Source organism: Macaca mulatta, chromosome 18 (genome assembly GCF_049350105.2).
Source record: "Macaca mulatta isolate MMU2019108-1 chromosome 18, T2T-MMU8v2.0, whole genome shotgun sequence".
In the NCBI taxonomy this organism is placed as follows: domain Eukaryota; kingdom Metazoa; phylum Chordata; class Mammalia; order Primates; family Cercopithecidae; genus Macaca; species Macaca mulatta.
In genome coordinates this window covers 61,157,659-61,169,907 of record NC_133423.1, presented here as the reverse complement: position 1 = coordinate 61,169,907, position 12,249 = coordinate 61,157,659, and the positions used below count along the sequence as shown (strand labels likewise).

Genomic DNA, 12,249 nt, shown 5'->3' with positions numbered 1-12,249 from the left:
TTCTACATTGACAAGAGTTTATTCTTATCGGTTCATAAATAATTGAAGTAATAACTAGGAAAATTTCTATGAAACGGGGAAAAGGGAAAGAGAGAAAGAAAAAAGCATTCTCATCAAAATGAACCAAGACAGGAAGAAGGCAAAAATGCGAGTGAAGTTGCAGAATATAACATAAAATACATATGAAACGAGTTCATTCTCTATTTGTTATGCATATTGATTACAACTTACCTTGTAAAATATTTAAATTTAATACTTCATAAGAGCAACTTAATTACCCAACTGCTGATTATCACTACTGTAAATAATACCTGACTTTCATGTTGAGATTTTTGTTTTTTGGGTTTTTTTTGTTTTTTGTTTTTTGTTTTTTGAGATTGAGTCTCACTCTGTTGCCCAGGCTGGAGTGCAGTGGTGCAATCTCAGCTCACTGTAACCTTCGCCTCCCAGGTTCAAGCGATTCTCCTGCCTCAGCCTCCCGAGTAGCTGAGACTACCCGCGCGCACCACCACACCCTGTTAATTTTTGTATTTTCATTAGAGACGGGGTTTCACCATATTGGCTGGGATGGTCTCGATCTCCTGACCTCGTGATCCACCTGCTTTGGCCTCTCATGGTACTGGGATTACAGGCATGAGCCACCGCGGCCGGCCTGAGTTGGTTTTTTATATTGCTGACTACCTCTGGGTACTGTAGTTAATAAAAGATTTACAAATTATATATGGGCCTTAGAGTCATCACTACCTGTAGACCCAAAGTTTCCTCTAGTAGATTTTCAGAAAACCAACACATGGGCTTCTTCTCTTTTTTCTTTTTTCTTCTCTCCCTCTCTCCCTTATTTCTATCCTTACTATCTTCTTCCTCCCTAATTTACTTCCTTCTTTTTTCCTTTCCTCCTTCTTCACATTTTTAATTTACAAATTCTTTCTTTCATCCATTTATTCAAAACCATTTACCAAGATTAGATTATATAAGAGGCTGATAATAAATAGAAAAATAAGAAAACTCCACTTGATTAACAACAGAAGACACTGCTAAGCAGCGTGATGTTTTCTATTTGTATAAGAGTTGTTGAAAGAAAAGACACCTGCATAGGGGGAAATAGTAGCCTCAAGGAGAATTGCTGGAAGCATGAATAAGATTTTACCGTTGAAATAAAGGCAAGCATATGTGAAAGGAAGAAAATAAAGACATGGAGGAGAGAACACAAAGGATCAACTATATTGCCTGACCTTTCATCTTTCCTTCTTCTCTCCTTTAATATTTTTCTAAATAATGACATGGAAATATTAATTGGTTTTAATAATGTGATACTATCTGTAATTTTTTTTTTTTTTTTTTTGAGAGAGGGTCTCACTCTGTCACTCAGGCTGGAGTGCAGTGGCACAACCACCGCCCACCTCCCTGGTTGAGCAGCCTCAACCTCCCTGGCTCAAGCCATCCTCCCAACTCAGCCTCCGGAGTAGCTAAGATTACAGGCAAAAGCCCCCATGCATGCCTAATTTTTGTATTTTTTGTAGAGATGGAGTTCCACCATGTTGCTCAGGCTTGTCTCAAACTCCTGGACTCTAGCGATCCACCCGCCTCCGCCTCCTGAAGTGCTGGGATTACAGGCGTGAGCCACCATGCCAGGCCCACTATTTGTAATTTTTAATACTACAAAACAAACTAAAATTGACTGCAGTCTAATATACAGAAACTCCTATTTGCTTTGGGCTCTGACCATTACTCAGCTTGTACTCTGAAACTTTCATAATTTTAGAACCAACCGGAATTATATCAGGAATTCAAATTTGACCATAAAAAGTCAAGTTGTTTTGTTTTTTATTTGCACCAAGCGCTAATCTAGTATTACTATCCTTCCACCACCAGTGGTCCCATTTTTGATGATTTGTTGTGATTGTGGAGGTGCTCCTCGTAGTGCAGCTGGCTTTGAGCCTGTTCCTGAATGTTCAGATGGAGCAATTCATTCATGGGCAGTAGAAGGACCACAGCCTGAACCCGGGGTAAGTGCCACATTCTAATAAATAGCCTTTGGTAGTCACTGAAATTCAGTCTTTACACATGAACCAAGATGGCCGCCATCACTCACAGTCTATGCTGTTTTTTGTGCTGAGACATCTAATGGGGAAAATGAAGAGGAATCAAAAGCACAACAAAATTAGATGGAAGTAACAAGGGAAGGTTTTCTAAGTGAAGTTCAAATTTTAAATGGATTTCAGCATTTCCTAAATAGTATTTTTTTTTCCCAGAAACCTGAGGTAATTTGAGAATAAACCAAATATGTGACTATAGAAAGATTACAGTCATTGGTCATTACAAATGGCAATGTTGTTTCCTGTCTTTTAGGTTATGACCACCATCATACCACAAATACCACCTGATAATGCAAATATAATTGAATGCATTGACAACTCAGGTAAGAAAAAAAAATTGTTTAACAACTCAAATGATTAGGAAGTCTGTTTTCTCTCTTTGCATATTGTTGTTTGATGGTCTTATTTTTCTTCAAAAGTGTTTATATCATTCTTTTTTAAATGACTAATTTGTAAATTAAATGGCAAGGAAAAACCTACAGTAATTATTATTCTTATATGCTGCATTTTAAAAATTTTCCTCAACCATCAAAGAGTACTTAGAAGATGACCAAATTAGGATCTCTATATATGCAGAAGTACTGAATTGTAACCATGAGTAAGTTTTAGTCAAGATTTTTAATTTAATAGAGCAAATTTCATTAACAGACATACACACACATATGTCATACACATATATACACTAATTCAAATTAAAGCACAACCCAACTAAAATAGACCTGTGCTCATTGATTGAGGCTAAAATCTTTATACACAATTAATTTAAGGATTCAGAATTGCTTTGACTTTAGCTGCTTATTATAACATAGAAAAAAATTACATCCATTTTCAGTATCATCACAAATATTACCTAAAAAATATTTGTCCAATTTCTTTAATTCAAAGCAAGTAGATGAAACACTATCAAAATCTTTCAAAGCTCTCAACTGAGATTGTGTGCACATGGTGGAGTTTCTTCTAGCACATGGGTAAGACTGTATAAATCCAACTTGCCTTAAAACAGGAATCTAGACCAGTTCACAGACAGAAACCAGGGAACAATTAGAATTTCACAGTAAGTGGATAACTACCACTATAATAAAAGAACAATTAAAATAACATCCATATCTGTGAAAATAGTTGTATCACATTACTTTTCTCAAGGTAAATAAATACTATTGGTTAGCTTATTTTTCTCTTAGTCTTTTTAAACAGTAACCAGTGTTTTCTACTTTAAACTCTAACAGGCATAGACATGTGTATAACTTGTAGAACTGGAACTTATTCAAAGAATTGGACACAGTAATCTTTAAATCTATTTCTCCACCTGATTTTTCCATTTTCATTAACAACCCCAATGTCTTCTCACCTCAAAAGCAGAATCTCATTGTTGACTCACATTCACTAACATCAAAACAGTTCTCAAGACTTATCAAATCATCAAATCCATCAGTATTTATCTACACATTTGTTCCCATTAAGTCTACAAACTTTTGCACAGATTTTGAACAAAGCACCATAAGAGGTACCAAGGACAATTGAAGCATGAAAAGCACACTGTTCCCAAACTCAAGATCCTTCACGTACTAAAACCAGTGGATACATATCCCACTGACAACATTCATCATTCCATAGCAGTTCCACGGTCCCAGTCATCATTTTATCTCACCTACCTCAAATATTTCTTTTTTTTTTTTTAATTTAAAAAAAATGAAACACTTGACCAATTTGTGTATCATCCTGTGCAGGGGCAATGATAATCTTCTCTGTATAGTTCTAATTTTAGTATATGTGCTACTGAAGCAAGTATCTACCTCAAATACAGTAACAGGCTTCCACTTACTCCTCACATCCAAGTGCAAACCCAAGATTCTTCATGAAAACCTTTCTCCTCACATAGCCATGGCCTCCTTTCTGAAAGCCAGTGGTTCTCATGTCTTTTTCTGGATGTCCTGTGCTTCTAGTTACACATTGGGGCATTCTTACACTATTTTTTTAACTTTCAGAATTTGAGTATTTTTCTTCCAATTTCCTTCAGGTTGAAATCAAACTCTTTAGGGCATAGATTTTTATAAGTCCTCTGCAGCCTTCACTTCCAGCAGAGAATATAGTAATCTCTCAACAGATAATTATCAAATTAACAAATTAATAATATTATTTTGAGCTCAATATTGTATTTATATCTCATTTCTTTATGTATTATCTTTTTATTTCTTTGTTCACAAATGCATACCTAAATGAAAAAATCATGTATTATAAGGCAAGTTGTTAATTTTTTAGTTTGTGATAGACTAAAGAAAATAAACTTAATTTGATCAACACTTTTAGGAGTTTATACAAATGAGTATGGTGGCAGAGAAATGCAAGATCTGGGAGGAGGAGAGAGAATGACAGGATTTGAACTAACAGAGGGAGTTAAAACATCAGGAATGCCTGAGATATGTCAAGAATACTCTGGAACATTAAGAAGAAATTCTATGAGGGAATGTAGAGAAGGAGGTCTGAATATGAATTTCATGGAAAGCTACTTCTGTCAGGTAAGGTCCCTAGCCACATGTCTTTCTCGCCATCCATGTGCCCGCTGCTCTTCACCCCAAGCTTTCACTAATTCCTAAAGGGGCTTGGGCAAGAGTCTCCTAACTAGATTCTCAGCCTTTGTGTCCAACAATCCATGCTGTTAATTAATTATAGATCTAAAGCTCTGACCTGAGCACTTTACTCCCCAACTTAAGAACAGCCAATGGCTCTCAGCTCTTTTGTTCATGGCATGCAATCCAAAGTCCTTAACATGTTAATTAAGATTGTTCACAAAATGAACCCTCCCTCTCATCTCCAATTACTCCTTGCCATCAACTCCACTTGCTGAGCACCTTTGCCACAGACTTTTCATCTCCATGCGTTTGCTCATCCTGTGCTTGCATCCTGGAATGCTTGCATCCCACTATGTCTCTCACAAACTCCTACCCATTCTTCAAGACCCAGTCCAAATATCACTCTCCCTCCAAAGTTTTTACAGTTAACCCTCTCATCCAAAATAGGAGTAATGTTTTCTCATCTCTATTTCTGCAGTACTTTGTTTACACATTTATAGAACCTATCATTGCTGAAATCTGTCAGTTTATATGTTTACCACCACTTTTAGTGTCTCATCCATATGTTCTCTACATTATATTGCCAGTACATAGTTCAGCTCTAGACACAGAGTCAATAGTTAATAAGAGTGGGGTCAAGAGCCATAGTCTACTTCCAAAACATTGTAAGAACGTGCTGCAGGTGGTGGGAAGAGCATGAAACTTGGAGAAGCAGCTGCAGGAGAATTAACTTTGCCATTCACAGGAAGAGATGTAATTGTCCATGGTTACACACCATATGATACTCAACCTTCAGGAAGTTCCTGTCCCTGATACCAACTAGAAAAACATTTCTGTCCTTCTACATTCTGGCCTAAAATGGTTCATTAACTAACCTAGTGGTTGGTTTAAAGAGTGGCTGATGTTTTTAAATGAAATATTGGTAAAAGCCTTCAAATAGCAATAGACAGTAATGAGGCTTGCTGATAACCATAGGAATACTTATTCATATATATAACAAAATATTTTATATTATATTTTAATAACATAGAAATATCTTCCTTCCACTCTCTGATCAAATATCACTTTATCAGAGACCCCTTCCTTGATTACCCTATCTAAAAGAACAACACCCATCATTTTCTTTTTCTTTACCCTGCATCTGCCACCTCCTGACCATAGGCTTCTGTATTGTCTGTCTCACTCAACCAAAATGTAAGCTCTGTGAGAGAAGAACTGTACCTGGTATTGTTCATTATGCATAGCTAAGTTCCAAACACAGAGTGTCTGGCAAATAGCAAAGGCTCAATAACTATTTTTTATATGAATGGCACAATGAGTTGGTTTCCTATGAGATATTTCTGTTAACCTGAAAGTTTACAATCCACTATTATGAACAGCAAAGATGAAACAAAATCATATATGTCTTTGAACTTTTACTTTGAATTTAGAGAGATTATATTTTTAAAAAATGTCTTTGGTCACCTTTAATTTTGTAGAACAGACCCAGAGTCAAATTTTCCTGTTGCTCTGCTGAAAAAGCCATGTTGCAATAAAACTTCACAGAATCATCATATTCACTCCATCTGAAGGAAAGAAACAAAATCCTGAGTGAACCCAAATCAACTATGAACTACCTTTTCCAGTCAAAAAACAAAACAACACATTTTTATGTCCTTCAAGTTCAGCATTTTTATATACCTCCAACTTTGTTATAAATAATTCATGTGTTTTTTTGTGTGTATGGTTTTATGTCCAAAGTACACAATTATAAATAAGTCCATCTAAGTAAATTTTAAAAATCACATTATTGGAATTACACTTAAAATAATTTTTAACCGAATTATTTCAAATAATTATAAAATGATTTTTAAAGCATCTCTAGTAGATGTCAGAATCTTGCTTTATTTCATTCCTCTTTGGAAATGCTCTGGAAGAAAAACTAATGATAAAGGTTGTTCTATTATTACTAAATATGCATTTATAATTTCATTTTCTCTTTCTCCTATAAATTCAGAAAGCATATGCTTATGCAGATGAAGATGAAGGACGCCCATCCAATGACTGTTTGCTCATATATGACATCGAAGGTGTAGGTTCCCCTGCTGGCTCTGTGGGTTGCTGTAGCTTCATTGGAGAAGATCCAGATGACAGCTTCTTGGATACTCTGGGACCTAAATTTAAGAAGTTGGCAGACATCAGCCTAGGAAAAGAAATTGAATCATATCCAGACCCTGATCCTTTTTGGCCACCCCAAAGCACTGAACCAGTTTGCCTTCCTCAGGAAACAGAGCCCATCGTTAGTGGACACCCACCAATCTCCCCACATTTCGGCACTACCACAGTAATTTCTGAGAGCACCTATCCCTCGGGACCTGGTGTGCAGCATCCTAAGCCTATTCTCGATCCTCTGGGCTATGGTAATGTCACTGTGACCGAGTCTTACACCACCTCTGACACTCTGAAGCCCTCTGTACACTTTCACGATAACCGACAAGCATCAAACGTGGTGGTGACAGAGAGAGTGGTCGGCCCAATCTCTGGCACTGATTTGCATGGAATGTTAGAGATGCCTGACTTGCGAGATGGGTCAAATGTCATAGTGACAGAAAGGGTAATAGCACCAAGCTCTAGTCTACCTGCCTCTCTGACTATTCATCATCCTAGAGAGTCTTCAAATGTGGTAGTGACAGAAAGAGTAATCCAACCAACTTCCGGCATGATAGGTAGTCTTAGTATGCACCCCGAGTTAACCAATGCCCACAATGTGTTTGTGACAGAGAGGGTTGTTTCTGGTGCTGGCGTAACTGGAATTAGTGGCACCACTGGGATCAGCGGTGGCATAGGCAGCAGTGGCCTGGTTGGCACCAGCATGGGTGCTGGGGGTGGGGCCCTGAGTGGAGCTGGCATAAGTGGTGGTGGCATTGGCCTGAGCAGCTTGGGAGGGACAGCCACCATTGGCCACATGAGGAGTTCCTCTGACCATCACTTTAACCAAACCATTGGGTCCGCCTCCCCTAGCACAGCTCGAAGTCGAATCACAAAGTACAGTACCGTGCAATATAGCAAGTAGTCAGGACCCCAGCTCACTTTTTCATAGTCACTGTGGTTTAGATCCAATTCCCACCACTAAAAAACTAACAATGTGATTTATAACGCACAACTTCATGCTCAGGTCATCTAGGAGCAAGGTGAGAAATCACAATGAGAAAAATAAATGGAAACACCGCTGCTAGGGGAGAGCTCTCCTTAGCGTTCATAAACATTTTTCTTATATTAGGACTAAGGAACTAAAACTTGAGGCAGAGCCTTCTTTGTGCCTGAATGGCCTGTAGTCTATCTCCAGCATGTAACTGGCCTTACAACGGCAATTGGCATAATTCTCCTTGCTGTTTTGCTTTTCCATATAGCTTGAGCAAAATTTAAAAAGAACTAAATATGCAATATGTGTTCATGTCTGTGGGAAAAATCTAAAATGTGTGCCACATGCCCTCAGTTTCACAGATAACATAAATAAAAATTAAAAAAAATTTTTTTTTCAAGTTTGACTACATAGTCAAGTCCACAAACCATCAAGCCCTCCTCCTTAATTATTGCACTAGATAAAATAAATTTCAAATTAGGAAGTGTTTCCTAGGAGGAAAATTCCATTAGAGAGTGACAATAGGATGAGGTTTCTTCAGGGTAAACTAGCAACGCCTGAGCCTGAATCTTAATTTGGGGTCTCAGTTAAATCTCCTGTGGAGTCAAGGATTCTTCTGATTCTAGTTTGTGTTTAGTGATAGATGTAATCTTGATGAATATTGCTTACTGGTAAGGTTGAGGAATATCACACTCACTTTTCCCTTTACCAGTGTGGTTTTGACTTAAGAAAGCAAAACTTTCTAAGTTTACTTCTTGAATTGAAGCAAGTGAGGCCAGACATGGTTGTCATCACTAGTGGTAAATGACCTTCCAAGTAAGCAAATGGGAACTGAACTGTGTTTTCAGGTTTTGTTTTTAGTACGTGATATTCATTCATATCCAGCTCTTTATTACATAGCTCTGAAGTTAAAATGATTTACATAGGCTGAGCTGTGGACAAGAAAAAAAGCAGCAGCTTGCAGTATGCTTAAGCTTTGGGGAATTTTTTTTTAAAGGGGGTCTAAAAAAATGTTTTTAGAACATGTAGAATGTTTAATGGGGAAAGTTGGAAAAGAATTGTTTTGTAAAGTAATACCATGCTAATTATTCGCTTTTAGCACGTAAAGCAGTGGTTGCTTTAGCGAACCTCTGCTGCCCTTTTGCAGGGATCAATCAGGAACCTTTAACAGAGTTGACAATATTGTATTGATAAGAGTGAAATAATAATAGATAACCCCCTAATTTTTCTCACTAGTATAAATTTTAAATTCCTGATTTGATTTGTCAATAAGATCTGGGCTTATTTATGCTCTGATTTATAGGTAGTGTCCAAATTATACAGTATAACATATTTTTCTAGTTTCAAAATTTAATAATGTCCTATTTATGATATACCATTTCTGTGTGTTTGCTATATAGTATTACCCAATTAAAAATCTCTAAAAAGAAAGCATTCTAAGGAAAAGGTAAATTTACTATTGCATGGTAGAGAAACATTTTCCTTTCTTAAATACAATGTTACTATAAGCTCACTAAACTGAAACTCTATATGACAAAATAAAATTAGAATAAAAAATTTGCCCTGGAGTTGTGAATTATATACAACTTTTAAAGAATTTACCCCGATTACTCAAATTTTCCAGGAAATTACAAGGCCAAAGAATATTTGACTTCCTACACTGGTCAAAAGGGGATAGGAGTGAATTATTTAAGCTAGAGCTGTTTTGCTCTGTATAACAGCAGATAAGGCTAATATTTTTAAAAGCCACAGTATACATCTTCTTTTAAGTCGTAGAATATGTAAAATGTTGATAGTCTGTAGTATGCCAAATGCAGAGGTATAAATAAAGTCATTCAAAGGGAGTCTTTTCTTTTTCTGCCACTTAGGGGGCTTCATTAAGGATGGGTAATCTTTCCAGGAATAAAGTCAAAAGGTATTTATTAAAATATACTTGAGTATGCCTGGGTCCAGGAGTTTTAAGGAGTAGAAATAATTATTAATGAATTAAGTAATTTATTAAAGGGAATGGTAGCTGACCACAGGAAACTTGCTTGCTGTTTTGATATGAAATATCATCACAAGCCTTTTCTTAAGACATCTGATATCTTCCAGAGATATTTTTTAGGCTGTCTTGCAAACAACAAAATCGCTATCTTTAATAACTGTTGCTGCTAAAATCCGATGGTTGTTAAGATCCCCCCAATTTAGTTACATTTGAACTCCTAAACACTGTTAAACGATGGGAAAAACAAGAAAAAACATAGCCATATGAGTCATCTATCTTTCTTGGAAGATACTTTCTAACCAAACTTTTCTTCCAGGATTGCACATTGATGGGAAAAACAAGAAAAATTGAAGTATTAGTCATCTATCTTTCCGGGAAGATACTTTCCAACCAATTTTTTCTTCCAGGGTTGCACATTGATTTTCCCTTTAGTCCTAAATTTTAAAATTACCTTTTTAAGATATCAATGATTTTAGTAGTTATTTAAAGGCATGTCATTTTTCAATGAACAAGCTTTGGACAGAACTTCATTCTTCTTTTTAGATATTTACTCTAGATCATATATATCATGTCATAGACCAAGAAGAGATATGGAAATCATTTTATAAGTGAATACTATAATTAGGATTCAAGTTGAGTTTCAGATCAACTTGCTCTTAACAAAATGAAGAAGAAAGAGGTAGCAATTTAATGCTATGTATATATGGTTTGAAAACAAACCACAATGTTTATAAAATATCTATCTGGCTTTCTAAAGAGGTAGTCTTTCGTGGCAAAAATCAGTGTATTATAAATACTTTACCATTTAATATCAACCAAAATAACATCTCGAGCTTACTTTGATACTGAATTCCAGACACACCTGCTACATATTATTTACTTCTAAGCGTGTTGCCTGATGTAATTGTATTTGCACTGAAAAATCAAAAGAAAAAGTACGTATTTAGGCATATTTATATATCTTCATCTAGACATCTGTTCTACATTTGTGTATAAAGTTTTTAGCATCATAATTTTTATTCAAGAAAATGTTCTGACAACATTTTAATTATATGTCTTCAAAAATTACATTTTTTACTCTAGTAAGTAGATGTTTTTAGTAATCTAGGCAATTTATTTCTGAATTTATACCAATGTTTGATTGTCATGGTACAAAACATATGACACCTTTTGGCTTTCACTGGAGTTGAAAGGCATTATAATCTTTACCATAAATACCCATGACTATTTTGGGAAGACATTTAAAACCCAAAACAAACTTTTAAAAGCATTTGCCACATTTTCCCATGCCTATTTCATAAATTGCAACTTTTTGTTTTTACAATTTCTGGTATTTTTTAAGACCCATTTCCCATTGTACTAGGATACAGCAGTCCACAGTAGAGTGCTACTCTCCTTGAAATCAAATCTGTCTTCCACTTCCAGATTATTCAATTTATGTTAGGACAAATCTTGACAAGATCAACCTATTATCCATCAAATAATTTTAAAACAATGTGTAATCTTGTTTAATTGTCTGCATTCTCTCCCCAGTTCAGCTGTATTTGAATTACTAAACACTTTATCATCAAACTGTACCTAGTCTAACTTATTTTTCTTTTGCTATCAGTTTTACAAGCATTTTAAAATTCTAATATTCATCTCTAGTGGTGTTTAAAACAAGGTTCTCTTATTCAAGTTTCAATATAAACGTTTTTGGATTATTTGGGTGCTAGTTTCTTGCTTGGTTATCTGTTGGTTTTTTTTTTTTAAGTTGATTTGTAATTTCCAAAGAGTTATGCATACAGCAATAAAATGATTAATATGCCTCCCTTATCTTTTCTGAATTGTAAGCAAGGGGAAGGTTTTAGATGGTAAAACCAAAGTTATCAAATCTAGTTATTATTATCATCCTGTATTGGAAGAGAGATAATTCTTTTATTTTCACAACGTTAAAATACATTTTCATTCTCCATTTCCTAGCTGTCTTTTTTTTAATGTGTACTGAGGAACCTACTCTCTGGACCACTAATTACAGATGCTAGAGCCCAGTCTTGACCAGGTGGTTAGCCCCACAAATGAGCAGATGATAAAAAGCTGCATTTTTAGTTTTTATTTGATGCTTGTAGCATCTTTATACTTTTACCTTTCTTTCTTTCATACTCTGCATTTTTATTTTTGCATACACCAGCATTTTATTTCTTTTAAAGTGACTTTTCTTTTTTGACTTTTAAATCATACCCTTTCATCTTTACTGAGATGCATCTCCTTTTGTTCTCCAATGCCACTTCCAGACTATTATCAACTTCATCGTGCACAAAATCTTACCTCTTTCAGACTCGTATGATCCTTTCCCTCTCTCCTCTTCATAATGTCTCCACTTTTAATGAAGCCTCAACGTCCTGGCCTAAAGTCTTTTGTGACTTTATCAACTTCTGAAAGTGTTCATAGTAACTTAAACATCCACATGGATGAACCACCCAAGACCCAGATTCT

General features: G+C 35.7%; 1 protein-coding gene, 1 long non-coding RNA gene and 1 other non-coding gene across 7 annotated transcripts in view; 1 reads left to right on the top strand and 2 right to left on the bottom strand.

Moving 5' to 3' along the window:
- DSG1 (desmoglein 1) overlaps positions 1 to 11,728 on the top strand; it is a 35,481-nt gene extending 23,753 nt beyond the window's left edge. Inside the window, exons 12-15 of the mRNA XM_077975068.1 lie at positions 1,873 to 2,006; positions 2,350 to 2,419; positions 4,404 to 4,612; positions 6,663 to 11,728. Of these exons, the coding sequence (XP_077831194.1) occupies positions 1,873 to 2,006; positions 2,350 to 2,419; positions 4,404 to 4,612; positions 6,663 to 7,718 (1,469 nt within the window). The 3' untranslated portion in view covers positions 7,719 to 11,728. The remainder of the gene's footprint in view (positions 1 to 1,872; positions 2,007 to 2,349; positions 2,420 to 4,403; positions 4,613 to 6,662) is intronic.
- Positions 1 to 12,249, bottom strand: part of LOC144336445 (uncharacterized) — a 164,582-nt gene that overhangs the window by 78,430 nt on the left and 73,903 nt on the right. For 4 of the 5 annotated variants that reach the window (XR_013408264.1, XR_013408260.1, XR_013408262.1 and 1 more), the window contains one exon: positions 6,131 to 6,819. This is a non-coding gene — a long non-coding RNA (uncharacterized LOC144336445). Of the gene's footprint in view, positions 1 to 6,130; positions 6,820 to 10,612; positions 10,690 to 12,249 lie in introns of all 5 variants that reach the window. The other variant, XR_013408261.1, reaches the window with a different exon arrangement.
- Positions 3,780 to 3,881, bottom strand: LOC114673940 (U6 spliceosomal RNA). Its single transcript, XR_003724778.1, has one exon. It is a non-coding gene; the product is annotated as a U6 spliceosomal RNA (small nuclear RNA).